A 27,329-nucleotide genomic window follows, 5' to 3' on the forward strand; every position below is an offset into this window, starting at 1 on the left:
GGATATCTCAAACTCAACCACAATTCACCAACACCTCAATACTCAATTCTCATGATGCCACTTCAATACTCTTGGTTCTTCCTTTAATATATATACAGATTATTATATCTCATTTAATGTTTTTCCTTTTGTTTTACTAATTCCTCCATCATATTACAAACTAGACAATCGAATGTCTAATCAAGATGATAACTACATTATTCATGGTTTATTTTATATTTTTATGTAAGCCATTTGTTGTTATTGATGTGTTGTATTTTATTTTATAGATTTTTTTTATCTTCCTCCACAAAATCATGGTAAGAATTGTTACATTTTATTTTTATGATTTGTGTAGGTTATTTTGTTGTTGATGAGTGCCTTGACCCGATCGAGCTTTTAGGCCTAGACTTCGGGCTTTTTGTAGTTATACCTTTTGGGAGCAGGCGTACAATGTTAATTGGATTGGATCAAATGACAAAATCCAAAATCTATTGAATGACTGGATCAGATCGGATCCACCTAAATCTATTGGATTTCAACCTATGAACAGCAAACGCTTACCCAGTAAGCATTCGGGAAACGACCCTAAATAAAAGACCGAAACCCATTAAACAAACAACGAAATGAGCAAAATTTGATCCTCACAATTGCATACAAAATTATGTTTTGTTTTCATAATATACAAAAACCACATTTGAAGGAAGAAAAAGACAAGTTCTTAACTCAACAATCCAAATGCCTACATATTACAACCCACATTGTCTCTATAAACCCCAACTCCCAATTAATATATGAAATTGAAAAAGAGTAAACAACAAAACCAAAAAATTGCACTAAAAAACACTACACACCAACCTCACAAGTCGCGAGGGATGTTACTGATTTGCCCTTCTTCCAACATATCTTTCCCATTCAACTTGTAGCTTATTCGTATACGCATCATGATCGATTTCTGTTCACGATTAACAACATTCGTTATTTACAGAACAAAACAAATCCAATATATCCCACCTGAGATTTTCTATCACAAAGAATAGAGCGGTTGTTTCCGCAAAGATTGTGAAAAGTGCAATGTTATAAACACGCCAGTTTGTGGCGTTGTGTGGCGTGGCGGCAAGGTTAAGCCTCGAGCCTTATAAGTTATGGCAAGGCCATGGCGTTTTTCAAGGTGTGTCCTAAGGGCTAAGGCGCCATATGTATACATATAGGTATGTAGGGATTGTTTCATTTACAAACCCAACCATTGGTATAAACCAATCTCAACCGTTCATCTAATCTAATGAATACCTGATTCAATAAATATCTCGATTGTTTCCTAATATAAAATGTTAGATCATAATAAAAGAACGCATATCATCTTCCATAAATATCCAAATCACAAATCATAATAAATAAACTCTCATCATTTTTATAAATATTTCAATTAATTAGTTTGTATGGTTTGTACTAATGGTTGAGTTTGTAAAAGATCTATCCTCTATGTGTACATATGTGTGTTAGTGTTTTGAATGATCCCATTAAACAATTTAAATTCATTTAAAGCTATAAAACGAAAAAGTAAAGAACCATTTATAGCAAATATATCGACCTTATAAGAAAATGATATATCAAAACCGCAAAATCGAGATTAAACCTCGAGTTTCTCTATTCACTACTTTCTTCAATCTTCAAATAATTCATGTTCGACTCTCCGTTTGTGGATTTACCCATTTAGGGTTTTAGTTTCTATGTCTCCTTTTAATGTTTATTTAAGTCTTGGGTGTCGTACATAATTATCATTTATATCCTAATTATATGTTTAAAAAAGGTAAAAAAGAAAACCCATGCCTTACAAAATAACGTCTTGTAACACGCCATAACGCGTTACGACGGAAGTTTAAGCCTTAGAGTGAGCCACAAGGGTTAACGTGGCGGCGAAGCATAGCCTCAACGCCATAACGAGTTATTTAGAACTACGCGAGTTTATAAAATCAAAACAAGAAAGTAGGTGACGTCACCTTGCCGTGTTGATTGTTGGTAACTCGTAATTTCTGTGTTATTGATCCACTGCTACTCGAAGGAAGAGTATTACCACTAGCAGGCTCTAAATGCAACTGAAGGAACTGTGGATAAAAAAATTACACCATATCACCAAATATAAGTCGAGAACCAAACCAAACCAAACCAAACCAAACGAACCCAATATATCCCACCTGGCAGTGGTATGGGGAGGGTAAGATGTACACAAACCAGACCTCTACCCCGAAGAGTGTAAATGCAAGTCAAGAAGCATAATTCTTTTTTCCTCCATAAAATACATGTAATCATAATGCTCCAAAACAAGTGCAACATTTCCCTTTTCACAAAGTTAAAATCCATGATTACTTCTTTACTCTTTAGCAATCGTTACAAAGAATTTGACAGCATTCGTACACGAAATTCGAAACTCCCCATTATCCAATAAAACCCGGAAAGATACGTGGCCATGAAAAGGCGAAGGAAGGATGGAAGCGGTGGAGCATGTGGTTTAATTCGATGCAAACGTTTTCATCCACTAGATTCCTTTATTTTTATATTATTGATGGGCATTTTAGATATTTGAGTAAGAGGCTGTTTGGTTGGTTTTTCATCAAGTTCTGGATGGATAAAGTGGTATGTGCGGATTAGTCTGTCAATATAGATGCATAATGTTTTTGTTTGGGAGGGTTTTTTATAGATGGAAGAAGCGTCTTTTTTTAATTGGGAGAGACAACATTGGAAAAAAAACTTGACTTTCTGCATAAAAGTCCCCCTAGAAGCTTACTGAATGCCACTTTCTACATCATTAAGCCACTACCAAACAGTCATGTATAGCTGACCCCATTAAGCTCATTAAGGTGCTAACAGACAGGCCCTTAATAGTACCAAATTTTGGAACGGAGGGAGTGTTGTTCTATGAATGTAGTGATCCATCCTTCTATTTATAAAGAAGGATCCAAAAACGCAATGATTTGCTTTAAATAAGGTGGAAATCCAAACAACCACACTATAATACCCACTTGGGTTGTGGGGCACTGGTTAAGGCTCTGAGAGATGTAGTGGAAATCTCATCTCCCCTAGGTTTGAATCCAGGTCAGAATCAAAGAGCTGCCAAATCCCTTGTGGCCATGGAAATTCACCTACGATGGCTCCAGGCCATTATGGTTGCCTGGGGATTAGTTGGTGCGCATAAGCTAGCCCAGATACCCACGGTTACCCAAAAAACCAGATGAAAATTTATATGATTCACCTAATGCTAACTGGGCTGTGCACATATGGGGGCCAATATGAGATGATATATAGCTTCTATAAAGTTTTATTTAATTCATGTTTAATACTACTTGCAAAAAATATAAATAAAAACATCTGGAAAGCTCAGCTAAAAATTGAATAAAAGATTTGTTCTTACTTTCGGCACTGCTGCCTGGAAGATGAAATCTGTATAAACCTCTGAAGACTTGTTTGTAAAATTTGCCTCAATGAGTGTTGTCTGCGGACTTTCGGGTTCCTTAGAGAAGTTGAAAATTATCTTCAACGAACTGCTCTCAAATGCAACAATTGGTGGATGTGCAGGACCATTGTCTTCTGTTCATGGAAATAACCATTAAGAAGATCTCGAGGATAAAGAAGTTATTTAACCAACATGATATATGTGCGTGTGTGTTTGTGTATATATAGGGTCGGGTTCACAAGAAAACCGCAAAAAAATGAAAAACCGAGGAACACGCTGACCCTGGTAACCGTTATGCACATGTGTATACAAGTAATTTTTAAGCAATTTGTCCGGTATGCACATGTGCATAACAAGCACACGTGCATAAACACCAAAAACAACTTCAATTACTTGTATGCACATGTGCATACCATCCAGATGAATGGTTACCAGAATGTTCCTCAGTTTTTTCATTTTTTTGGGGGTTTTCCCGTGGACCTCCCTCTCTATATATAAACTTTAACTAATACTTACTAGGTACTGGGGGGTTAGGACCAAATCCGTCTAACAAGTCCATAGGGGAACCTCCTGTTATAGGCGAGGCTTGTACTGGCGGTACCATAGGTGATGAAAGACTATCTAAAGCACTAATTGAAGTTTTATTATCTTGACTTATGGAAAATATATCAGGTGTAGATGAGCCGTTTTGAGCCGGAGCTGACCCGGTTGACAATAGATCCAGCAGAACATCTGTGCCACTTTTTTGTGCCTGAATTTTACCTGAAACTAATAAAAGTAAAGATGGCACATGAGACCACTTGGTAAGGAAACATCATTAGATAAAGGAACAAAAGGTAAAATAATAATAGTAATAATCACAACATGAAAATTTCATCCAAATTCAGTAGAAAATGGTCAAATTCATATATTGCCAATGCTCTTAATGTGTTCAGAACAATGTTCTAAAACATGGACCGGACCAACCAATTCAATCAGTTAAACTGATGCCTAGCCACAAGACAGATAAATGGTCTGGCTCACACTACAAAACTGTTAACGCTAAGAAACCCATTGATATTGGGTCAACTAGCAAAACCGCTAAACAAGAAAGGGATTGCACAGCTACATTTGTTGAAGCAGCACGAACCAAAAATCTAGGGTCCGCTCTCTAGCTAATCTTTATTCAGAGGAAAAAGAGAGGATGTTACATCAAATATATATAGGGATTAGGGAGGTTCAGGGGAAAACCCCCAAAAAGTTGCAAAACTGAGGAACACCTGGTAACCATATGCTCATGTGCAAAACTGAGGAACACCTGGGCTGTGCACATATGGGGGCCAAAAAGTTACACGTCCAGATGAATGGTTACTAGCGTTTTCCTCAGTTTTTCATTTTTTGCGGTTTTCCACTGACCCTACACACACACACACATATATATATATATATTCACAATCTTTTCAGCAGAAAACCATTTTATCAAGCAAAAAGTAGTTTCACAAGTGTTTAACTTAACCTGATTGTGATGAAGATGATGAGATATCAGCACCAAGAAGGTCCTGAAGAAAATTGCCACCCGAAGAATTAGGTGCTGCAGGTTCATCTACACTTAGATCAAGCAAGTCTAATAGAGGGGCATCAGCCATTTTGGCAACTCCATTTGGAAGATGTAGTGCATTTCCCTGTGAGGTGGAAACAGCTGCTGGCACAGAACCAGACCTCCTTCCACTGTAAGTGGCTTCATCAAGAACTGGCATCCTCTCAACCAGGGCAGCCCTTTAAATGCATTAGCATTATAAACACGTTAGCTACAAACCACATAAGATTGCGATAAGGTATTTAAAAATAAAAATGTTACATCAAGTAGATGCTAAAGCAATTCCTAGAAGAAAATGAATCCATACCTTAAATTTTGATGCTTTTCAATTATGGAATCAAACTCAATTGATCTCTGCTGCAGTTCAAGCAGAAGGCTTCCTTTAGATTGAGTAACAATGTCTTTTATTCTCCTAAAAATAAGAACTATGATATCAGCATATTTATAGGTTCCGTACAAAGGTTATAACAATGAAAAATTGAACAGTTGTGTGCTAGAGGATCCTTTTGAAACTATCACACATCAAGAAGCAACAAAACCTGGGCATAGAAGATCAAGGACCATCACATTCCAAAATACATAAGAAAATATGACGGGGATAAAAAATGATGGGAGCATGATAGATCAGATAAACGATCAAACTAGAAGCAAACACAAAGAAAAAGTAATTATTGTGTAACATCCCATACCAACCGTACCAGATATTGCCCGCTTTGTCCACACCTGGACCAACGGTTTTTAAAACGCGTCTGACAGAAGAGGTACCCAGTCCCTTATAAGGCAACTTTCATTCCCATCCCCAACCAATGTGGGATCTTACAAGCCACCCTCATGGGACGCTGGCACACTAGTCCGGGTCCCAACTCTGATACCATTTGTAACATCTCAAACCAACAATACCACATATTGTGCGCTTTGTCCACACCTGGACTCACGGTTTTAAACGTGTCTGATGGAGGAGGTATCCGGTCCCTTATAAGGCAACTGGGACGCTGGCACACTAGTCCGGGTCCCAACTCTGATACCATTTGTAACATCCCAAACCAACAATACCAAATATTGTGCGCTTTGTCCACACCTGGACTCACGGTTTTAAACGTGTCTGATGGAGGAGGTATCCGGTCCCTTATAAGGCAACTTTCATTCCCCTCCTCAACCAATGTGGGATCTTACATATTGTCACTACAAGCAAACAGAAATCTCACTGGGGCAAGTCGTTTTAAAATAGAAAATAGGTTTTTTACGAACCTTCAATTTCTGGCCCAACCCCTAATGTCAGTTGAAGTTGAGCAATCTAAACTTATTTTTTAATGAACCAAACATAAACTTACTGTGAAGAAGAAGGGAAACGTGAAGACAGCTTCAGCAAAGCAATCAAACACATTGCCCTAGTAGTAAGATCAGATGTATGGCGCTTGATAGCAAGTTCTATAACATCCACTGCATCAGATTCTGTTACCTGTGCAGAACAACTCAAGTTAAACATAGATTTTAGGGGCCGTTTACTAAACGCTTACCCCGTAAGTGTTTACCGGGTCATTTACCTTATCGGATGAACATGGCAAGGGCCGAGAATCTTGCCCGGTAAGAGCGATGATAAGGATGGAGAGTCTTACCCAGTAAGTGAGTGTAACGACTCTTCCCCGGTAAGCGCTTACTGGGTAAATTGTTGCATACGATACCGTTTCGATGGACTACAATCTTATGCGGTAAAGTGCGTTGGAGTGTTGACTCTTACCGGTAATCGCTTACCCGGTAACCGCTTACCGAGGAAGCGTTTGGGTAAACGGCCCCTTAGAGAGAGTGACATGCAGGATGTCACTCCATTAGAAATTTATATGATATGTGACAACAAAATAGCTATAGACACCAACACAATGCAACATTCACGTCATCCTCCCAATACCCAAGCTCTAGAAAGATGCCCCTTATGTTCTAAAATGTTGCCTATTAGGGTGCGTTTGGTACATTGGACAGAACAGAACAGAGATCATTGTTCCATGTTTGGCAGGACTTTTTATGTGGAACAGAGTGGAACAGACGTGTTCCACCCCCACCCAATGAAACAGGGTGGAACAGACTTATATTTTACCAATATAACCTCAAAATAAGAATATTTTGTTATAAGAATATTTATTCTACTATAGTTTAATGAATTACATAAATTAATCAAAATATATAAAAGATATACAAAACTCATTAGGGGTAAATTGGTCACTGATAGTTGTTCGGTCCTGTCTGGATGCCAAACACACCCTTATAGGTGTAAGATGGACATAGATTGAGTATGATTGGATGAACATTGATGTGGACGTTGGTAAATCAACAGTCAGAACCAGACCACATTGCTCGGTGCAATGATAATTTTAGGTCATGTAATAAGCATATGCTGTTTAGGGGAGTTTTGGATAATTTCAAGCCAAAAGGAACAAACAAAAAATGAAGTACATTAACTCAATTACGAAGAACCAAACTCACAGTTATAGGTTCCTCTAGATCAAGCATTCCAGTATTGTTCATCAACAAGTCACCATATTCTCCGATGCACCATACTGCCACCCTAACAACTGCTTCCTGTTTAAAAGCAGGCAAACAATATGCATCAATACCATGTGTATATGGGGACAGAAACTTCCATTAAAAGATGAGATTAGACCAAATAACCAAGGCTCATCAAGAGGGAATACATGGTACCTGGTCAACTGATGTTTGGATTGCTCTATAGAGTGACCTTACTGTATATCCGTGGAGGTTAGATGCATTGGTTATGACAACAATTAGAGCATGCCATACTTCATCCTTTACATAATTTCCAGCCTATTAAGCATTAGCACACGATTTTAGTATTTCATTAAGCAAAAGCAAAGTTAGATCCAATCTCAACATATGATAAAGCTTAAAGAGAAGTCTAAATAGGTGGAATAAACTATTTCAGGTGCAGCATTCTCGGAACAAATTTACCTAAAAGCAAGATTATGGTTTTGAAGAAGACTTAAAGTAAAAGGGAATGTAATAAACTATACTTGATGGACACCATGGTAACAAACAGACAGACATGATAAAAATCATAAACAGTCAACCTCCTGACTATGAAAGAACACCGGTTGCCTCGGTTTAATTTACTTGTGAACATTTGGCATATCAAGTGTTCAGCATTTATTTGGGACAATGAAAATAACCTACTACAAAAATGCATACCTCACAAAGAACCTTGAGCATTTGATCAATGTACCAAAGTTTATCTGGGGAAAGCCTGGATGAATAGAGAAATGATATTAGCATGCATAAGATAATTTTGAAATATCGTAAAATTGATTCGAGTCTCAACAAATCACATGTCAAAACAGAAAATGATTCCTCATAGTCATGTCCAAACTAATTTATTATGCATCAAACTTGAAGATAGGCTTACGCAACTTCTCCCACGACCTGGGTCACATGCCAGGTCACGCATGTCCTGACGGTTCTAGCACAAATTGCTTTTATTTGTTTATTTGATTATTTTCTTTCTTAATTAGTTTAGGTTAATTATTTAACTTTAGTTATTATTTATCAGCTTTACATTTAGATTAGGAATATTATTAGTTTAGTTTTAGTTAATTATTTTATTAGTTTCATAGTTGGTTTAGATTTTAGAATAAGAATTAGTTTGAATTTAATTTCAATAGTTATCTCTTAGTTAGATTAGGTTATAAATAGGGTTCAATGTTTTCGTTATTATTAAATGATTGATCAATAAAGTTACTTTTAGAGTTTTATCTCTAGTTTTAAGAGTTCTCTTAATTTTCCGAGTGCTACGCGGGCTAGGATTGTCATCTTAAAGGGTTTAGACGCTTGACAATCCTCCCGCTGCGTCATATCTATTCAACTCCAATGCTTTTTTTTTTATCATGGTATGGAAGAGGAGAACCAAGGATCAGGCCAGAGAGAAATGCAAGCTGACGCATGATCCTCTGTGTGGAAGTGAAATTGCAACATCTGGCTAGGGGATGAATTAGAGTACTGAATACATCCATGCCCTTCCAATGTGACTTCCATTTCAAAGCACCAAATAGAGGTGAATGAACTTGATATTTCCCATCCACAGATCACTTTAAAAAGTGAGGGATGCTAAATCGATGATTCCAAGAAACCCAGTGTGTAGCAGTTTAATATTTTCTGCAATAAACCATGGTTACAGTGGGCTGTAAGAATTTTGTAATTTTCATACCAACAAGAGAATACAGTTGTACCAAAGGGTCATTGCCCAAGGGTTCAAGCCTCACCAAAGGTGAAGAGTGTGTGTGAGTCTTGCTGTATATAAATATTGCATACCTTAAAAAAGACAGTACAGTTATAGAAAATGATTCTGCTTACTTTTCCACAATGGAGCAAATTCTTGCAGTAAGATCTCCCTTGAAGTCCTGGTCACTTACTTCCAGATAATCAATTAACTCCTTGGTCAAAGGTTTTACATTGCTCTCATTCACCAGAAGATACACAAGTTCAAGGGCTCTTTTGCGAATTGAAGCATCTGAATCCTGAATCAAAAAAGTTCACTTTCTGAGATAACAATGTAGTAATGTAGACAGAACTCTAGGGTGATGCATCAACGTTATGCCATAACTCTCAATAGAAATCACATTCAGGTAAATGTTCAATTATGTAGCTCACCTACAATAACTGTGAACTTTTATTTCAACTGTCCAAGAAGAAAAAATGACTTTTCAAGAAGGGGGGGGGGGAGTTTATGGGCTGATACACTAACTATTGAACAACAACATGACATAGGAGCTGGAAATGAAGTGAAATATAAGAAAACCCACTAAATTAGCTACAACAGACAGAAGATAAATATAATCCAATCATAAACACAACTGTGCTTTGAAGTACAGAAATGATAGCATAATTTTAAGTGACTAATACCAAGAATACAGGGAAGTGAAAGGAAGAAGAAACAATGTACCCACTACTTAAGAACATATGAAGAGTTAAATGAGATCAAAGCGGAACGCCACTCCCTTGCCACTCTTATAAATGTACTCTTATTCATAAAATATAAGATTACCTTCACACATTCTAAGATTGTTGCACGATGTCTCTGCACGGCTTGACCATCGACTGATATTGCTTTCATCAGCATGTTCAATGCAACATATCTGCCATGTAAGGCTCAAATTTTAAATTACTGAACCAAAAAGTTAGCAGCAGGTAGTTCTCAACAATCCTATAGCATATCAAGAACCAGTAGAAACCAAAATCTGAAACATCTAAAGGAACAAACAAACAATCTGACCAGTCACGTTTACAATATATCCCATGGAAAGTTATCTTTGGAGCGATCATGAGAAAGGCTGCTATCGTGTTAAGCAACATATCATACCATCAATAGCAATTAGCATGAGCATACAAAGTTGATCGTGGGCCTTTTTACTAAGGTAACACAAAGGGATGAGTAGAACATTGGTATTGCATACTTTTAAGCATTTCAGATTATATTCTCTGATTCCAAAAATGAAAGCCTGAATCATAGAGGAAGCACTCGTGTACTATAGCACTCGTGTACTATATTGTCATTTACCAACACATATTCAATTTGGTACTTCAGCTTTAACAGGTTCACATATTTTCATGTTTTTTTCAGAACTACATGAGACTTGATAGTCAAAGTTAACTATATGTATGTCATGATACTATAAGGTCCGCATAAAAACTGAAAGAAACTTGGGCTTCCACTTCATTTTGCACGAGGAGCAGATTTTTAATACCATGGAAGAGGAGACGCTTCACCTGATATTGTTGTCACGGTTTGACAAGAACCGCCCCAAAATATTAATTGCAAGAACACGCAAGCCACCACTATCTTCAATGCTCAGAATAGTTTCTACACATTCATAAAGGATGGCATTCCCTGCATTCTTGTTTGACTCAGTTTTTGTTGCCACCTAGACAGGATAAGCAAGAGAAGCAGTATAAGCAGACTTCATTTCAGGCCATCAATACACTTTTACAAGTTGGTAGTTTTATGTCATAACAGTTATAAAAGAAAATTCATCAAGCCGTAATGACAATGAATTAACAAATACTTAAATCAAACTACTAGCTGTGACACTATTAGCAGTCACACTTCAATGATGTGATACAAGCACAAGTTACTCTAGTGAGGGGGGAAATATAATGAGAGCAACAATCAAGCAAAACATGCAGATAAATAATTATAAACTCTATATCAGACGTGATGACAACTTATCAGGATATAAAATACAAGATGGAAGCTGACCTGAGCAAGAACATCATTCATGCAATCACTAGCATCAGCATCTCCATGGCCCAATATGCGTAAAAGGCGCAGCAATCTTATCTGAAGAAAAGGGTCGGCAATCCCAGAAATGTCGTATTCGGGAGCATATGGACTGTTCACAGCGTCCTTCAGAACTTTTACCAAGCCCTCCGTGCATCTCTAGATCAAAGGAGAAAAGGAAGAAAAAAGATCTCATCTAATAGATTTGTCCGGTTTTGGGCACTTTAAAAGACATTAAAATGGTACGGCAATTCATTCTCAGCTAAACAAATATGCATTAAAAACTGAAGGTACGTAGAAAAGAGGGGAACACCGGCTATTGAACAACAATTAATTCATTCAAGTTGAACAAGTTAAGGGCTTAAGGCACTCAACGAAGTAGAAGAAATGAAGTCCATGAATTAGTAGTTCAGCACTAACAAAACCAACTTCATCAATATTAGAACAATGAGAATATCATCCTAGAGATCACTTTATTCTGGATATAACAACACACATACTTAAACCAAATCACCAACAGAAATGGCCAGCAAGCATGACCTTAACGCACTCAGAGTTTTACTAATAGAAATACTCGCCTGCCCAATAAAGCCTCAATACTGGGAAACAGCTCGATGTTGGAAAAAATAGGGGGAAAGGGTAAATAAGTTCAGAAAGTAACATATTATAAAAAGGTTTCTAAACTTATTGCACAGACATGTATGCATAGCAAGGTACTCAAAATCAGTGAAAATAAAAGGTTGATTGTAGCTCAATCACTTGAAAACCTTTTAAACAGACATACATCAAACATCTATTGTGAAGATCCTTGGAGGCTCCATCTCAAACCAGTTGGTAGCAAATGCATTAGTGGAGTTATCCTCGGGTCTCATATAGTAAGAAATAATCCACTCCAATAAATGGAATATTAATACTCTAAACACACCCCTAACATGTAGTAGGTTTAACATATAGCCTATAGTTTACCATATCAAAACCAACCTAAGCCATACTTCCAATATAATGCCATGTGGAGATCATAGAAAATGTTCCAAGTGCACTAAGAAGAATTGTTCAGTGTTGTGGTGGAGTGGTTAGTGCCTGGGCAGTTCATAGCGCTGAATCCAGGTTCGAACCCCTCTTCACACATCCTGTGCGACATTTACTAAAGGGGCATGCTTTAGCCCTGGATGTGCCTGGGCTTAGTCGAGCGTTGGCTCGGATACCCATTTAAAAAAAAAAATTGTTCAGTTAAGTTGTTTCTCAGCTCAGTTTCTCTTGTATATGAGCTTGGCTGCAGTTGAAGTCTTCTTCGTTATTATGTTATAAGGAGAACTATCCAGTTAAAGAGACTTTCCCTTATGTGGAGCTCAGATTTAGTTTATGTCTCCCCCCGTTTGTAGAATAATGTATCATAACGCTTCTGCCAGTAGATAAACTTACTCTGTTCATGATGTCCAAACAAAGTTCAGTAAATTTCCTGTTTTATCTTCCTACTCCAACTAATTACAACTGTCATAAAATATTGTTTCTTCAAATTTCATGTTTTTAGTATAAATCAAAATAATCTCATTTCCCAAAAGTTTTTCTGGTTGCCCAACAAGTTATCCACTAAATTTTAGTTAATTTACAGTTGTACTATATGAATCCCTTTCCATTTCACAACCATCCAACAATCAGATGAAACCTAAGATGCAGATTTCCTCCCAACCTTAGCTGATGATTTTATGATCGACATGTTAGCAACAAAATTATCCCTTTCTTCGGAAGTCATTTTCCCAGCTTAGCTACAACTCAGGTTATAATGCTTCTGATGACCAACATACATTCACAGCCATTTGGTTGCTGGTTTCAAGTCTTTCCTGTTCCAAGGATAACCTTCTTGTACAATACATTCATATAAATGTTAACTCCTAACAATCTCAAATCAGCTTGAAAAGGAAATAAGAGTTCTTTACTGAGACATTTTAAACTTAGTGAAGGCATATATCACGCTTTTTGCTCTTATGATGTTTTATGTGATTGTGGTTGGACTCATTTTCGACGCGACACAGGCAGTTAATCATTTAGGTTTCAAGCAGTTATCTGTCCTCGTCATCAATGATTGCATGCTTAATACCAGGTGCTAATATTTATTCTACTCTGGTCAAAATATGGGAGAAACAAGGTCAATGTACCTTCTTGAAATATTCAAGAGCCTCTTCACTCAGTATACACAGATCTGCACAAAGCTGCATCGCAGTTAAAAGAACTCCATGATGCTTTTCTTTGAGTAAGGAAGCAACAGGGTTTACGAAATTCTCTACAAGGTCGGGGACTTTCTTTACAATCCTAATAGAGCATAGTGCTGCCTGTACATTGTAAGAACATAAGTAAGTACTACACTTTACAGAGCAAAAAACTAATATCGGATAAAATATTATGAATTTAACATGAAGAAATGCAGATCAAATGCACTACTCCAAGTCCAAGCATTCTATATTATAATTTTTTATCGCTTATCTTCAAAGTATGCCCCAAGTTTTGGTCAGAAAAAAAAAACACCAGAAGAAAGCATATAGACTGGAACTTGGAAACAAGCAAAATAAGCCTGGAGCACACAGAAGATTCATCAAACAAGCCAGGACTAAAATATTCAAGCTGATAACAAACACTTCCAGATAGGGAGTATACTCATTATCAGTATAATCCTAAAGGGCACACAATTACAACAAAAGAAAATGATGACAGGATCAGAGCTAACACAGTTCTCAGCTTGTCAGGCCACTTGTCTGATGTGATCAAGAAACAAAAATACATACCTCATGTGGTGTAACGTTATATCAACAAAATAATTATAACTTGCTGATTTTCTCTTGATAATGAAAACAAAGAAATTTAGATTTTTTATATTTGAGTGACCAAAATAAAAAGTTCAATCCATGTGCCTAGTTATTTAATTTTTTGAACAAGAGCATAATGAAAAATTGCAAAAAGTAATTAACAGTGACAGGCGGTGACCAAAATAGAACATATAACAAGTGGTCAACGCATTGATTTTGTTAGATTAATGGCTAAAATATAGATTAGTGCAAGGTGGGTGGCCACTCAAATATTTTTTCTATCATATGTTGGTAGATGAGTGAGGGAGGGTTTACAGTTGGAATTTTAGAGATAAATGAGTCATAAATGGGGCATCACCAAGTACAAGATCCCAAAGCTCCCTCTAGCACCGAACTTCGCATACGTCCGAGACTCCAACGGAGCACAACAGAAAGAACAGTGAAATTGCCATCACGTGTCGTACCCTAAGTGAGTTTGACTACATAATATGTAAGTAGAGTAGTTAATCTGTCTCATCTACTCTCAGTCCCCAAAAATGCAATATTTCCTTCTTTGGTAAGTTCTCGAGCCATATTTAATTGTTTTGCCCATTAGCAATCATCACTTGATATCTGCAACTTTTATTTTGTTCTTACTTTGTATAAAGGGGAAATTTTTTACATCTAACTAATATTCAAACATTTTCACTAAACGATGTGTCAAGTGTAAGTTGCATTTTTTGGGACAAAGAGAGTATACATGTGACTAAGAAAATAACTATAAGACAAATAGAAATATAGCGGCATTTATTGCAAGCAAGATACATGGAATCCAATTTAGACCTGCTAGATGCCTTCTATTGTGTAGTCAGAGGGATATTTTCACTTACTTTCTTCCGAACATTTGGATCTCGAAATTGCAGCAGCCTTTCAACTTCAGGTGCAAGATCACGAGCCATTTCAGCAGAACATATATTGCCCAAAGCACAAAGAGCCAGTCCCACAATATACTGGTTGGTATGGTTAAGGTCTCTGCCAAAATGGCAACAGAGTGCCAAGAATAGAAGATAAGCATTCATGTTGCCAGAACACAATATAAAAAATAAAAATAAAAAATAGGTAGGTGCATACTGCTTTAATGAATTGGTGACAAGCATCAAAACTTCCTGTCTTTCATCGAGAAGCAGCATAAGTCCAAGATATCCTATTCTCTTCTCTGGAAACCCAGGAGCTGCAATTAACTTGAGGCATTCCATTTGACCAAAATGTGTGGGATACCCTAGCATGTGAATAAACATGAGCTTTGCCAAATTACGGTGTCTATAATCATTGTCATTGTCGCTAACTGCTGCACGAATAGAAGCACACTCCTTTCTAACAACAGCACGTTCCTCTGCTGCAGTTTTACAGGCACGTATTGCCCGAATCATGTCCCTGCAAATGAAGGATAAACCTTATCTCACAAGCTAAGCATTGTGACGTAGATGAGACACTTTCAAAATTATAGGAGACATTTGAACCAAACGAAGTTTTTAATTTTGCTGGATTAAATCTCCTCAAAGGAGAAACAAGCATAGTAACTGGTAAATGATAACTGATAACTGAAAGGCAAGCCAACACAAACAGAGCAAGAGAACAAAAATAGGACTTTCATGTGCAAACACCTAAATGCAAGAAAGACATGGTGATGAAACTTAAAAAATAGTTGGTTTGTCTCTTAAAGGCAAAAGAACCAAGGGTGATTTGGTGAACAAGACTAACATAATGTATTGCTTACGATTGTGTTTCTTCTTCTTTTTCGTATGTTTCTCTCTTTGGGTTTTTCCAAAGTAGCACCATTGTTACATTGTACCAGAAAAGCATGTAAGGAATGGGCCACACCAATTTCCTATAGGGTGAGTTTTGCTGGTTCGGATGTGTGGGGCGGTAGACTGGGACCTCTTGCCAAAGCTCGGATACCATTGTTACAAAAATGTAAAGAAATTTACAACAATGAATCAATTGCATCGAGGAAAGTGTGGATCTTAACAGGAGAAAACCAGTATACAAGAGTTCACACACAACTAGAATAGAGTCCAAGGCCATAAAAATTCCATTAGTTCCACTTCTGAGAGACCTCTTCACTTACCTTTCAGATGAACAGTGAAAATTCAAGAATGACCTAGAAAGTAGTTGACTTGACTAGTTGTAAGATCATGCTTGTTCCTTCTTCGTCAATGAGATTTGTCCCAAGCAAGAAATGCATCTGTAAGTATCGGGCTAATATTCAAAGAACACAACCATCAATGTCTCTTGCCTCCCTCTCTCTTCTTCCATCCAATAACACATATTAACATATTAGGTTCCTCTACCATACTTACCAACCACACCTGAGATGTTGCTCACCTTGTCCCCTCTATGTATAATCCTTCACGAGTGTTCTAAATGTCAACGTTCATTGCAGTCCTAGTATGATTGGTTTGGGTGTATAAATGGACAAAAATAATTAAAACATAACCCCTTGTCCTCCCAAACACCATCTTTGTCTACCAACTTGTTTATGCTTCAAAGCAAAACCCTATATTTAACCTCCTCAATTTGAAAATAAGATAGTAAGAAGCTCGTCCAGCATTTTTATTGGATCTGCGTCTATGATTTGGCACAAACACGTCTAGCTTCTATGTTTGAGACAGTATCAGCTGAATTTCCTTCCAAGGTATCTCCATTAACAGTTTCATCCGATACACAGCCTGCTGGTTCATATCTCATCAATAACCAATCCACCATAGACATCTACACCATTAAAACCCAGAATCCTACTTTGACCACTTCACTAAAAGGACATAGTTATGGCCATTATGGTCCTAAATTTGCAATATATCTCCAGAACGCTACTATCCCCTTGTATATCATACAACATTCATGACAGATTTAGGCTGCCCTCCCTTGTTGGAAAGATGGTTGTGTATTAATATGTGAGCATAGAGTCTTAAGCAAATCTTGGATGATAGATGAATTAGATTGCCTTTTATAGAAGGACATCAAAGGTAGGAATATGATTTGTAGTATACTGAAGGAACACACAGCAATCAAGTTCAATTTGAAATTAATGTGAGCTTACTATTGTAAACGGGTGTGAAGATAAAAATGAATGCATTAAGTTTTGTTAATTAGTCCCTACTGAATGTGTCCTTGTCTTTTGCAATGAAAGAGCAGAAGCGCCTCGTAGGTAAAAAATGTGGGACGTGTTCTATAGAGAGAAACATGGTGGACCTTGCTATCGCAAGAAATAAGTCATGCCTCTGCCAATTTGTTACGCAGGGCTACAACAAGGCCTTTCTGTTTGGCCAAAGGGTTATGGGGTGGTATGATTCTAGGTTTATGTTTAGCCTTGACAATATTGTGAATAAAGGAGTTCCTAGTTGCCTACGCACAACTTCCTGCCGACACACTTCCTACCTTGGTCATTATGCTTTTCATTCACTATGTTCTTCAAATATTGGTATCTCCATTATTCACAGCTTAGCATAAACATTCTTATAGTTCATAGTATTAGTTCATCCACAAGGTGGTTCAGTTAAATTACTAAATGAAACCATTTCATATACTCCGATTAGGAACAATCACACACTATCATTCAATTCAAAAATTCGAGATCACAGTCATACGAATTAGGTCAAAACAAACACCACCGAGTTTAAACTTTTTCCAAAATCGATCAATCAAAAAGCAACTCACCTTAGACGCGTCCCTGACGAGAAGGGATTCATGATTGGGTCCGCTTGGAAGCCGCGGGAAAGCTCGATCAGATCCAGATTACAGCAGAACGAAACTAAATAAACCGGCGATTAGGTATATGATTATACAGAAGCTGATAATTCAGACGAGATCTGGGGAAGATCAACTACGGTGATCTGTGAAGAGCAAATTAAGATCTGAGACTTAATTGATCTGTTGAAGCTGATATGAAGCTGAAGACGAAGATGATAATGGTGAATCCGGATTCAATCAAAATTGGGCGTATGAGAATTTTCCACTTTTGGGTGGGCGAAAGATGAAAGATGGAAAACGGGGGAGTGTTTGTCTGTTGCTTTGAAAATGAAGCACTCGACTGCAATTCTTTTCATATAATCCATTGTTAACCAAGGGGTGTTATCAAGTTATTATAAGTCTAAGGGTTTAAAAACGTCATTATTACCGATTTGGCAGCAGTATATATTATTTATCCAAACACTTAAAAATGTTTATTATCGGTGTCATACCGGAATAAGTCAATAAGTTATTCTTATAAGCAATTTCAAACACCCTTGAAGTTAGTTTATTGAAATAGCATCCTTTGATTTGTCATTAAAACGTTATTTATCATAGTATTTTGATAAATTTCTAAGTGTTCTTTATTAATTATTTGTTTATCAGCTAGTTTTTATCAAACATGACTACTTTATCAACTATTTTAGTAGTCATTAACTAGTTTTTCAATGAAGAACTAGTTTATTAAGGGGTCGTTTGGTTCACATAATGAAATTTAATAAAATTAGAATTCATTAGAGAAATTTGACTTTTGATAGAGTAGAGTGGACTTGATGGAATTTGACCAATGCGTTTGATTGGTAGAAATTGGAATTAAATCTCTCAAAAGATTGGAATCTCCATTCATTGTTTGGGGATGGGGATGGGGATGGGGCGGTGACAGTGGTGGTGTGGTGGTTGGGGGTTTAGGGGTGTGGAGGTGACTAGGATGTAAAATTTTAAACATTTAATTAGTCAGTAACTGACTGAAGCATTAACCGGTTACCATGTTGATATGGCAAGTGATGTGGTATCCGATTAATGTTTCAGTGAATAATACTAAGTTGGATACCACATCACTCGCCACATTAACATGGTAACTGGTTAATGTTTCAACCAGTTACTCGGGTACATAGATGTTTAAATTTTTACATCTTATGTACTATAATGAAATTTTTGAAAGTACGTTAACAAAAATAGGATTTAATTTAAAGTACATTATTTTTTCACATAATTTTCATTTTTTAGATTATACTCTTTTAATTGGCTTGGTGATTCCTATATTTGCTTTTTAAAAATGTTATAATAATGATTTTATTCAGGGGAAGGTCTAAAAAACTTACGGAACTATTATGTTTTGACTGATTACATCCTTAAACTATTTTTTTCAACGGATGAATCCTTAAACTTTTAGAAATCGAACAGAAAAAACCCCTTAGACTTACTAAAACATATAAAAAATCCAATAAACTTTCATATTTTTAATGACTAAAATGGTACTCGCGCAATGCAGCGAGATACATCTTTCTTTTAATATTTCCATTTACTTTTTGTATGTTGATATAATATGATTTATGTGGCTTTAAGAAATATAATGTTTTTACTTTTGAATAAACATAAATTTGAAAAAATATGTCGATATTAATATCAAATTAACTATTTAAAAGTTATTGTTTTTTATATAATTTATTTAATTTATTTTTTACGATAATTTAATTTATTTTTTGCTTGACAATAAATTTTTTATAAAGATAATGATTCTGTTATAACTCGATAATTATCCTAATTATATTTTAGATTTTTTATATTTTACAATGAGATGTTTATCCTCTATTTAATTATGTTTTTCCGCAGTCAGTTACACGAATTCAAACATTAATTTTTAATAAGTTGTACTTATGCATAATTTACTTGTAATCTTGAATTTTAAGTAATATGCATCAATATACAGTACTCCATGCATAAAAAAAAATTATTTTTAAGAGTTTTTGTCAAATGCTTTATAATATAGTATAGATTAGGTTCCTGAAGTATAAAATAATTACACTTATAAAACGAATTCAATATGTCATTTATCAATTGATGTATCTAAATCAGTAACAAAGTATAATAATCTAATAAAAAAACTAATTAAATACCATTTTCGCTATCCATTGTTTAATTTTTAGATTTGAAGCTTATCTACTTGCCTTTCAACCTCGGAGCATTCAACATTCATTTCAGGTACCGCTACAATCGACGACTTTACTGGAATGACAATCTAATAATTATTTGTTTTCTGTATTCAAATTACAATCATAGAGTCACAACAAACATCTGTTTTATCATTTAAGTCTGGAAAATAAACAAGGTTAATAAAAATGGTGTATTTTTTGTTTTATTAGTTTTTGTACTTTTCTATTGATTTGCTAATACATGTAAGAGAACGGATAAATCTATTTGTTTACGGGTGTAAGGATTTACAAATGACGTAATCGTTCAAAATATGAAAATTCATTGGGTTTTTTTCTCGGTTTTATTAAGTTTAAGGATTTATTGTTCGATTTCATAAAGTTTAAAGATTTATTTGTTTAGAAAAATAATTTAGGAACAAAATGATACGATGACCCCTTTTTACAATCATATAATTTTTTACGTTACGACGGAAGAACAAAATGATGACCCGCGACACTGTACCCAATAGAGTGGTCCATCCATCACTGCTGCCATGACCATTGTCCCGCCACCACCATGTTATAAAAAGGTTTCGTCATTTATAATTATTTTATTACAATTCCAAAGTTATATCTAACGAATTAAACAAACGTATTTTAATTCATTACACAAATTTCATTTCGATTACTACATTTTCAAAAAGATTGGAAATTTGGAACTATTATTGGGGTTGTTTGGTTTGTCGAATTCGAAGGAATTTGGTGGAATTATAATGACAAATTCCTTTGACCAAATTTCAGTTCATTTGTTTGGTTCATTTTCTGAAGTGAATGGAATCATTCAAATTTAATTGAATTCCACAAATTAATGAATTCATTATTCATTGGCATAATGAAAGAAATTGAATTCCATAACTACCCACCACGACCATGCTAATATTGTTCGTCATGCCCCATCCCTACCACCACGCCACGATTGTCACCGTCACCCACCCACCCATTCTAACCCACTACTAACCACCATGCCACTACTGTTGTCGTCATACCCACCCACCTCCGGTCATTCACTGCACATCCTTACTATGACCATACTACTACCGTTACTGTCATGCTCATAACTTAACCCCCACCACACCACTATTGTCACTGTCCCAACTGCCACTCACCCCCAACCCACCACCAATCACCATGCCACCATCCTACCATTGTAGTCGTTACAACTACTACCCTGCTACCCACTGTCCTACTCTGGTCCCACCCTCGTTGTCTCGCCCCACCTTGCTTGCCCCCCAATAACCCCTACCTAGGAAGCAGGAGTTGGGCGAGAGTGGTGGTTGGTTAGGGCTGGGACGATAGATATGACGACGACAATAGTGGCATAATGGTTGGTAGGGTGTGAACAAAACGATAAAGTAGATAGTCCAAACAAAGACATTATACTAATTCAAGATTTCATTCTAATTTCTGCCACCCAAATATATATGGTCAAATTTCATTGAGATTCGTTTAAGTCAAAAATATCTAATTCCATCATGTTTGCTTTTTGCTGTTTGCTTTTGTTATTTTTCGAGAATTTTGCTGATAATCAAATATCAGATAGTCCCAACTCCCAAGTAACTTTACTCTCTGTTGTTTCACTTTTCCCTGATTCTGCAGATTCCATGGCTTCATCTTCAATTTTCCGGTTCATCATCGGCTTCATCCTTCTTGTTAACCTAACTCTAGGTAAATATTTCTCAACTTTCTGTATCCTGATCGCTATTTTTTATTTTTTTCCTTACTCAACGATGTTTTGCACGAATTCCTTGTAGGAATCGGCGGCGAGATTGTCTTCGAGGAAGGTTACACTGTAACTACATTAATCGACGGAGACAAGCTTAACATCAACCCTTACTCCGTCTTCTCTCTGTATGGATCATCGTCCGATCTCATCATCCTCGACCATGTCAAAAGTACAATTTACACAGTCTCGTTTTCCGATTCTCAAGGTATAAGTAACGGAGTTATAGTCGAATTACGATGTTTCCTTTTACTTCTGATCTACTTGAGATTATAAAACTCTCTTCACACCAACATTAGCTGGTGATTTTTAGTGTCATCAAACATTTGGTGTAATTGTAATTTACTTGAGATTGATTAAGGTGATAAGGTAAATAAAGTGAGGTAGGAGGTGCCGAATGTACATTCATAAATGTCGTCCCTATCACCTTAGGTTAGGAGGTGTCGAGTGCATATTCACAAATGTTGTCCCTATTACCTTAGATTGAAAGATGGGTCAAGGGGGGCTGTGCCTCTTGAAGGGTCCAAGAGGCAGCGCCCCTGGCAGTGGTCCCACTCACTGATAAGTGGGAGGGGTCGAGGGGCAGCGCCCCGAAGTTTATGGATTTCAAGAAGAGTTAGACTTAGAGTTTTAGTTTCGGGATGTTCCGGACGAATTTCAGAAGGTTGGAAGCCTTCTTGAAATTGTTCCCGAAATTGGTAGAAATGAGAGCTCTGGACCATGGAACCAGAGCTTTGGATGTTGCCTTCTGATTCTGATATAGCTGCTCACAAACTTTATCTGTTAACGGATATAGCTGCCATAAAATTATATTTTAATCGTTTTCATCACCTGTAATCGTCGATCTCTCATATAAATACATAAAATGTGATATGGTGTGTGTGTGTATATATATATATATATATAAATTTATGCCTTAATTCGTATATGAATTTTTCTGGATTATCCTGGTACTAATTTCGTGCAAACCCAAGGCATTATAGGGTAGAAAATATAGTATTTGGAAAATGTCTTTCCATACACGATCCAGAAATCTATCCAAGCTATATAAAACCACAAACCCAATTTCCCCAACAACATCAAACAACACGAGGGATTCAATGATATGAATCATTTAACTATTTTGGATGATCCAAAACAGAATGAATTGCATTTTTATTTTGGCTTTTGGGGATTGATTTTCATTGCAAACTTGATAGGAAAAACCACAGAACTCATGCAAGAAAGGTGACTTTTGTGCATTGCTGCTTGAAACTGTACTTCTTTCATGTTTTTACATTCGTATCTATTAGATACCAGGATACGGATGTGTAATATGATTATTATTGTTTTCAGGGGTTGATATCAAGAAGCTCTCTGGTAATGGTGATGCTGGGTATATGGATGGTGATTTGGGGTCTGCCATGTTTAATAAGCCCAAAAGCTTTGCTCTTGATAGGAAAAACAACATTTACATTGCTGACATGACCAACCATGTGATAAGGAAAATAAGCAAATCAGGTATATAGATATATTCACGCACAAAGTTAGTCACAAGTTCCTACTCTTCACATTTCATGTTCTTGTATATACTGGATAGTTAATTATGTTCGTTTACTATTCTTTCTATGATGTCCATCTTATGGTGAAAGAGAAAGAATGAATCAATGAAAAATGCTAGATGTCGTGTGCTCAATAGATGGGAGCAGGGACGGACCCAGTGTATTGGATATGGTGGCACGGACCACAGTTTCGTTCCTCCGTCGTAGTGTAAAAATTTATAGGGTCATGAAAAGAGCCACCGTATCAATCTTTTGTGTGCGGCCATGTATATATTTTGAAACTACAATGAGAACACAAGTTTTAATTAAACTACAATGAAAAGAGCCACCGTATCATCTGTTGTACACGAACTGCTGGAGACTCAAAAACAGATGCATATATGATGGCATTATATCTATACGCTGAATGTTTCAATTGGTCAACTTTCAAATAGCATGATTTTCTATTAGGACCTGCTGACATGTGCTTTACTCGAGTTAATTTCAGAGTTTCTGCATGAATTTGGACTGAAGTTGCAAGGATTCTAGTTGGTAAATTATTTGTTGTAACTATCGGTTTTCTTGAATGAATGACTTCATAGGCGTGACCACAATTGCTGGGGGCTACGTACGAAAGACAGGCAAAGCGGATGGACCTGCACAGAATGCTTCGTTTTCTGATGATTTTGAGCTGGCTTTCGACCCTCAGAGATGCACATTGTTGATCTCTGATCATGGTAATAGATTGGTCCGTCAGCTTGATCTGAAGGCTGAGGATTGTGCTGGCAGTTCTTCCGGATCTGGTAAGCATTAGGTTTATAGTTTACTTACCGCTGATCACTGCTGATTCGGTTGGCTGACTCGGTCAGCATCAACATGTTTACTCAATGACTGAAGGTGTTGACCAAGCACCTACCTGACCATCATTATTATTTCACTTGCTGAGTCGGTTTATGTCTTTCCATGCTACCTTTTTTTCCAATTAGGGTTTTTTCATCAAACATTTAATTATAGAGAGGGTTACAATGGTAGAGGACAAATCAAATACAAACCAATCTCAACCGGCCATCTAGTCTGACGAATATTTAGTTTCATAAATATATCGATTGTTTCCTATATAAAGCGTTGATTATAATTAATGAACTATAATCATCTTTCATACATACTCAAATCATAATAAACGAACCTTCATCATTTCCATAAATATCTTCATTGATTGGTTTGTATGGTTTGTAACCTTTGCATGATTTGTATTTGATTTCTCCTCTACAATGGTCATCTTTTAATAGTAAACACTTGCTATAGAACACTTGGTAAACAACCATTTTCAGTCGGTGCTTACCCAAACCACACTCCTACCCGGTCAGCGCTTACCATTTTCAGTCGCTGCTGAAATGTCCTTGAACTTTTATAATAGCTTGTCAAGATTCTTCCGCTTAGAAATATAACATGCCCTTTAAAAATTCAAAATTTCAGGACTCGGATCAACGACAGCCTGGGGCATCGGCATGGGAGTTGCTTGTTTAATTGGGTTGATCATCGGGTTTGCCATTCGTCCTTACGTCCTCCCTCATGTAAGTTTCTCTATAAATTTCAGTACTGCTATTGCTCTTAGCTATAAATCCCAGGACTCCAGCTTTGTGTAATACTGTCTCCAAGCACCACACTACCACAGTACAATTCTCTTTCATCAAATATAGATCCCTCCTTCCCAAAGAGAAAGAGTTCAATTTAAAAACTATTTTCAACCATGATCCTATTTAAGGACTATTTATCCAATCTTTAAAAATTGAAGATTATATTTTGAAGTTGGAACGCTAAGTTCATCTTTAATCTTAGGGGCCGTTTACCAAATTTTTACCCGGTAAGCGCTTATTGATAAAATTCAATACTATCACTTACGGGGTAAGATTTAGTCCAATAAAAACGGCATCGTATGCAACAATTTACCCGATAAGCACTAACCATGGTAAAAGTCGTCACTCTCACTTACCGGGTAAGACTCTCGGTCCTTGCCCTCGCTCTTATCAGGTAAGATTCTTGGTTCTTGTCATATTCATCCGATAAGGTAATGTGACTTGGTAAGCATTTACCTGGGTAAGCGTTTGGTAAACGTCCTCTTAGATTTTGCAATGTGTTCTTTCTGGGACAAGAAAAACTATAAAGTTGACTTTTTCGATAACCTATGGCTATGTTTGATAAGCTAGTTGTTACCTAATAAGCTAGTCATGTTGCCTTCGGCCTGTAGCTCGGTTGGCAGAGGGGTGGGGTGATTTTTTGCCCAAACACAAGACAGGTTCCGGGTTGGATCCTAGGCTCCCACTAGCCTCAGTCACTAAGTGAGCCAAAAGTGCCCCCTCACATCGGTGTCCTTGGAGGTGGGTTTTGTGTGTGGCAAGTAAAATTTTTGCAGAAATAAACTGGTCATGTTTGGTAAAGACTAGTTGATAATGTAAAATGATCTACAAAAACATGATGAAAAATTATTGGAAAAAATATATGGGGGCATAATTGGAAAAAAATAACCACTGGGGCTTATTGAAACGCTACTTCAAGTAGCATTCGAGAAAGCTAGCTTATAGCCAACCAAACGGGGATTTTTCAATAAGCTCAAAAAATAAGTTAAGCTTATTTATCTAACAAAAGTCTGTATGTAGACAGGAAGCTTCAGGCCATCCTCGGTTCAACACGACATGGAAGCATTACCTAATCCATCTGGGGAAACAAGCACGGACCTCCTTCTTCGTCAACAGAAGCGCAATTGCTAGTAATAATCTCTACAAACTCTTAAATAAGCTTCTTAGGTTATCTTTCTCTCAACTCTCCCTAGTTTTTGGCCTTAACATGATCCGCCCCCCAACTCCGCCCCCACCTGTGAAATTTGTGTCTTTATTAGATTGCGATCACGTAGGTAAGAATGAAACAATCGAAACCCAGGATTTAGTTGACGAATTAAAAGACTTGATCACTTTAGATGGTTCCCTTAACCCTAAACCGGTTTTATCGTATCAAGAAAATCCGTATCGAGTTGAAGAGACGAAGAACGATGAGTTTCTAGAAACACGTGGGAAGTTAGATAGGCAAATACATGCCAACTTTGCGGGTTTTGTAGAAAGTAGTAAAAGAACTTCGTCGGTTGAATCCCGGGGGTTGGTCCTTTGATTATGTAAGATATGGAAGATCGGGGGTTTGTTAGAAGTTTGGTTTTTCGGTCTCGTTCAGTAACTGTATCATGTTATCTTGCACGCGAAGTTAATTGAATACTACGTAAACGATATGATGTCTTTCTATTTCTCTAACTTATCGATGCATGAATATATTGATTACTATCGAATTTGATTTGTTGTGTTGTCAAGTTGGTCGAGAGCCGTTGTCATTTATGTCGAATGCGATAATCTGTTGTATCGTGTTAGCGTTAGATATTTTTTGTTCATAAAGTAATTTTTCTGGCACATTCTTTTATTAACCGTCTAATTAGTACAAAATTGAGCTAATCAGGCTATTTTCTTCTTCCTCATATACCGATAGTACATTTCTTAATTATTTCATTCACTTAATCATCACATTCTTTAATTATTTCATTCACTAATCATTTTGAAACAAAACTGTAATGAACTTTAAACAAAAACCATTGTTTCACCTATGAATTCTGTTTAAACTATTTTAATTATCTCGTTCACTTTCTGGTTTTACTTATGAATTTTGTAAAAAATTGGAACAACTAAAATTCATACATGAAACAAACATAATAACTTTTAAACGAAAATCATTGGTTCTCTTGTGTGAACTTTGTTTAAACTAGTTTAGTTATTTCTTTTATTTTCTGGTTTCACATATGAACTTTAGTAAAACGTTTGGAACGATTAAAGTTCGTAGACTAATGAAAAGGAATTTAATTTAAAAAATAACTAAATTTAAGAGATACATGGAATTAAAATTGAATTTAATGGATAAAAAGAAGAATCTATATATATATATTAAAGGAAGAACCAAGAGTATTGAGGTGGCATCATGAGAATTGAGTATTGAGGTGTTGGTGAAT

At 36.5% G+C, this 27,329-nt stretch overlaps 2 protein-coding genes across 7 annotated transcripts; one reads left to right on the forward strand and one right to left on the reverse strand.

Moving 5' to 3' along the window:
* Positions 1 to 607: 607 nt before the first annotated feature.
* Positions 608 to 18,224, reverse strand: LOC112522496 (AP-1 complex subunit gamma-2-like). 5 transcript variants are annotated; one of them, XM_025131653.1, is made up of 19 exons: positions 17,954 to 18,224; positions 17,784 to 17,877; positions 15,198 to 15,500; positions 14,957 to 15,098; positions 13,443 to 13,616; positions 11,266 to 11,445; positions 10,776 to 10,930; positions 10,054 to 10,144; positions 9,363 to 9,526; positions 8,205 to 8,259; positions 7,701 to 7,823; positions 7,485 to 7,580; positions 6,338 to 6,465; positions 5,314 to 5,418; positions 4,926 to 5,185; positions 3,947 to 4,198; positions 3,389 to 3,564; positions 1,980 to 2,084; positions 676 to 934 (listed from the first exon to the last, which is right to left on the reverse strand). In XM_025131653.1, exons 2-19 carry the CDS (start codon positions 17,813 to 17,815, stop codon positions 839 to 841), a joined length of 2,637 nt encoding a protein of 878 aa, XP_024987421.1. In that variant the 5' UTR covers positions 17,816 to 17,877; positions 17,954 to 18,224; the 3' UTR covers positions 676 to 838. The 5 variants fall into 5 exon arrangements, with proteins under 5 accessions (XP_024987420.1, XP_024987421.1, XP_024987424.1 ...); XM_025131656.1 differs by having other exon boundaries at positions 13,443 to 13,496; positions 13,560 to 13,616; positions 17,784 to 18,224; XM_025131652.1 differs by having other exon boundaries at positions 608 to 934; positions 17,784 to 18,224.
* A 3,359-nt stretch (positions 18,225 to 21,583) lies between these two features.
* Positions 21,584 to 26,640, forward strand: LOC112523595. 2 transcript variants are annotated; one of them, XM_025133263.1, is made up of 6 exons: positions 21,584 to 21,712; positions 21,799 to 21,975; positions 23,103 to 23,267; positions 23,890 to 24,090; positions 24,764 to 24,861; positions 25,945 to 26,640. In XM_025133263.1, exons 1-6 carry the CDS (start codon positions 21,649 to 21,651, stop codon positions 26,053 to 26,055), a joined length of 816 nt encoding a protein of 271 aa, XP_024989031.1. In that variant the 5' UTR covers positions 21,584 to 21,648; the 3' UTR covers positions 26,056 to 26,640. The 2 variants fall into 2 exon arrangements, with proteins under 2 accessions (XP_024989031.1, XP_024989030.1); XM_025133262.1 differs by having other exon boundaries at positions 21,585 to 21,712; positions 25,949 to 26,640.
* The last annotated feature ends 689 nt before the right edge of the window (positions 26,641 to 27,329 follow it).

The sequence above is a fragment of the Cynara cardunculus genome (assembly GCF_001531365.2).
Source record: "Cynara cardunculus var. scolymus isolate 2C chromosome LG 12, CcrdV1, whole genome shotgun sequence".
Taxonomy (NCBI): domain Eukaryota; kingdom Viridiplantae; phylum Streptophyta; class Magnoliopsida; order Asterales; family Asteraceae; genus Cynara; species Cynara cardunculus.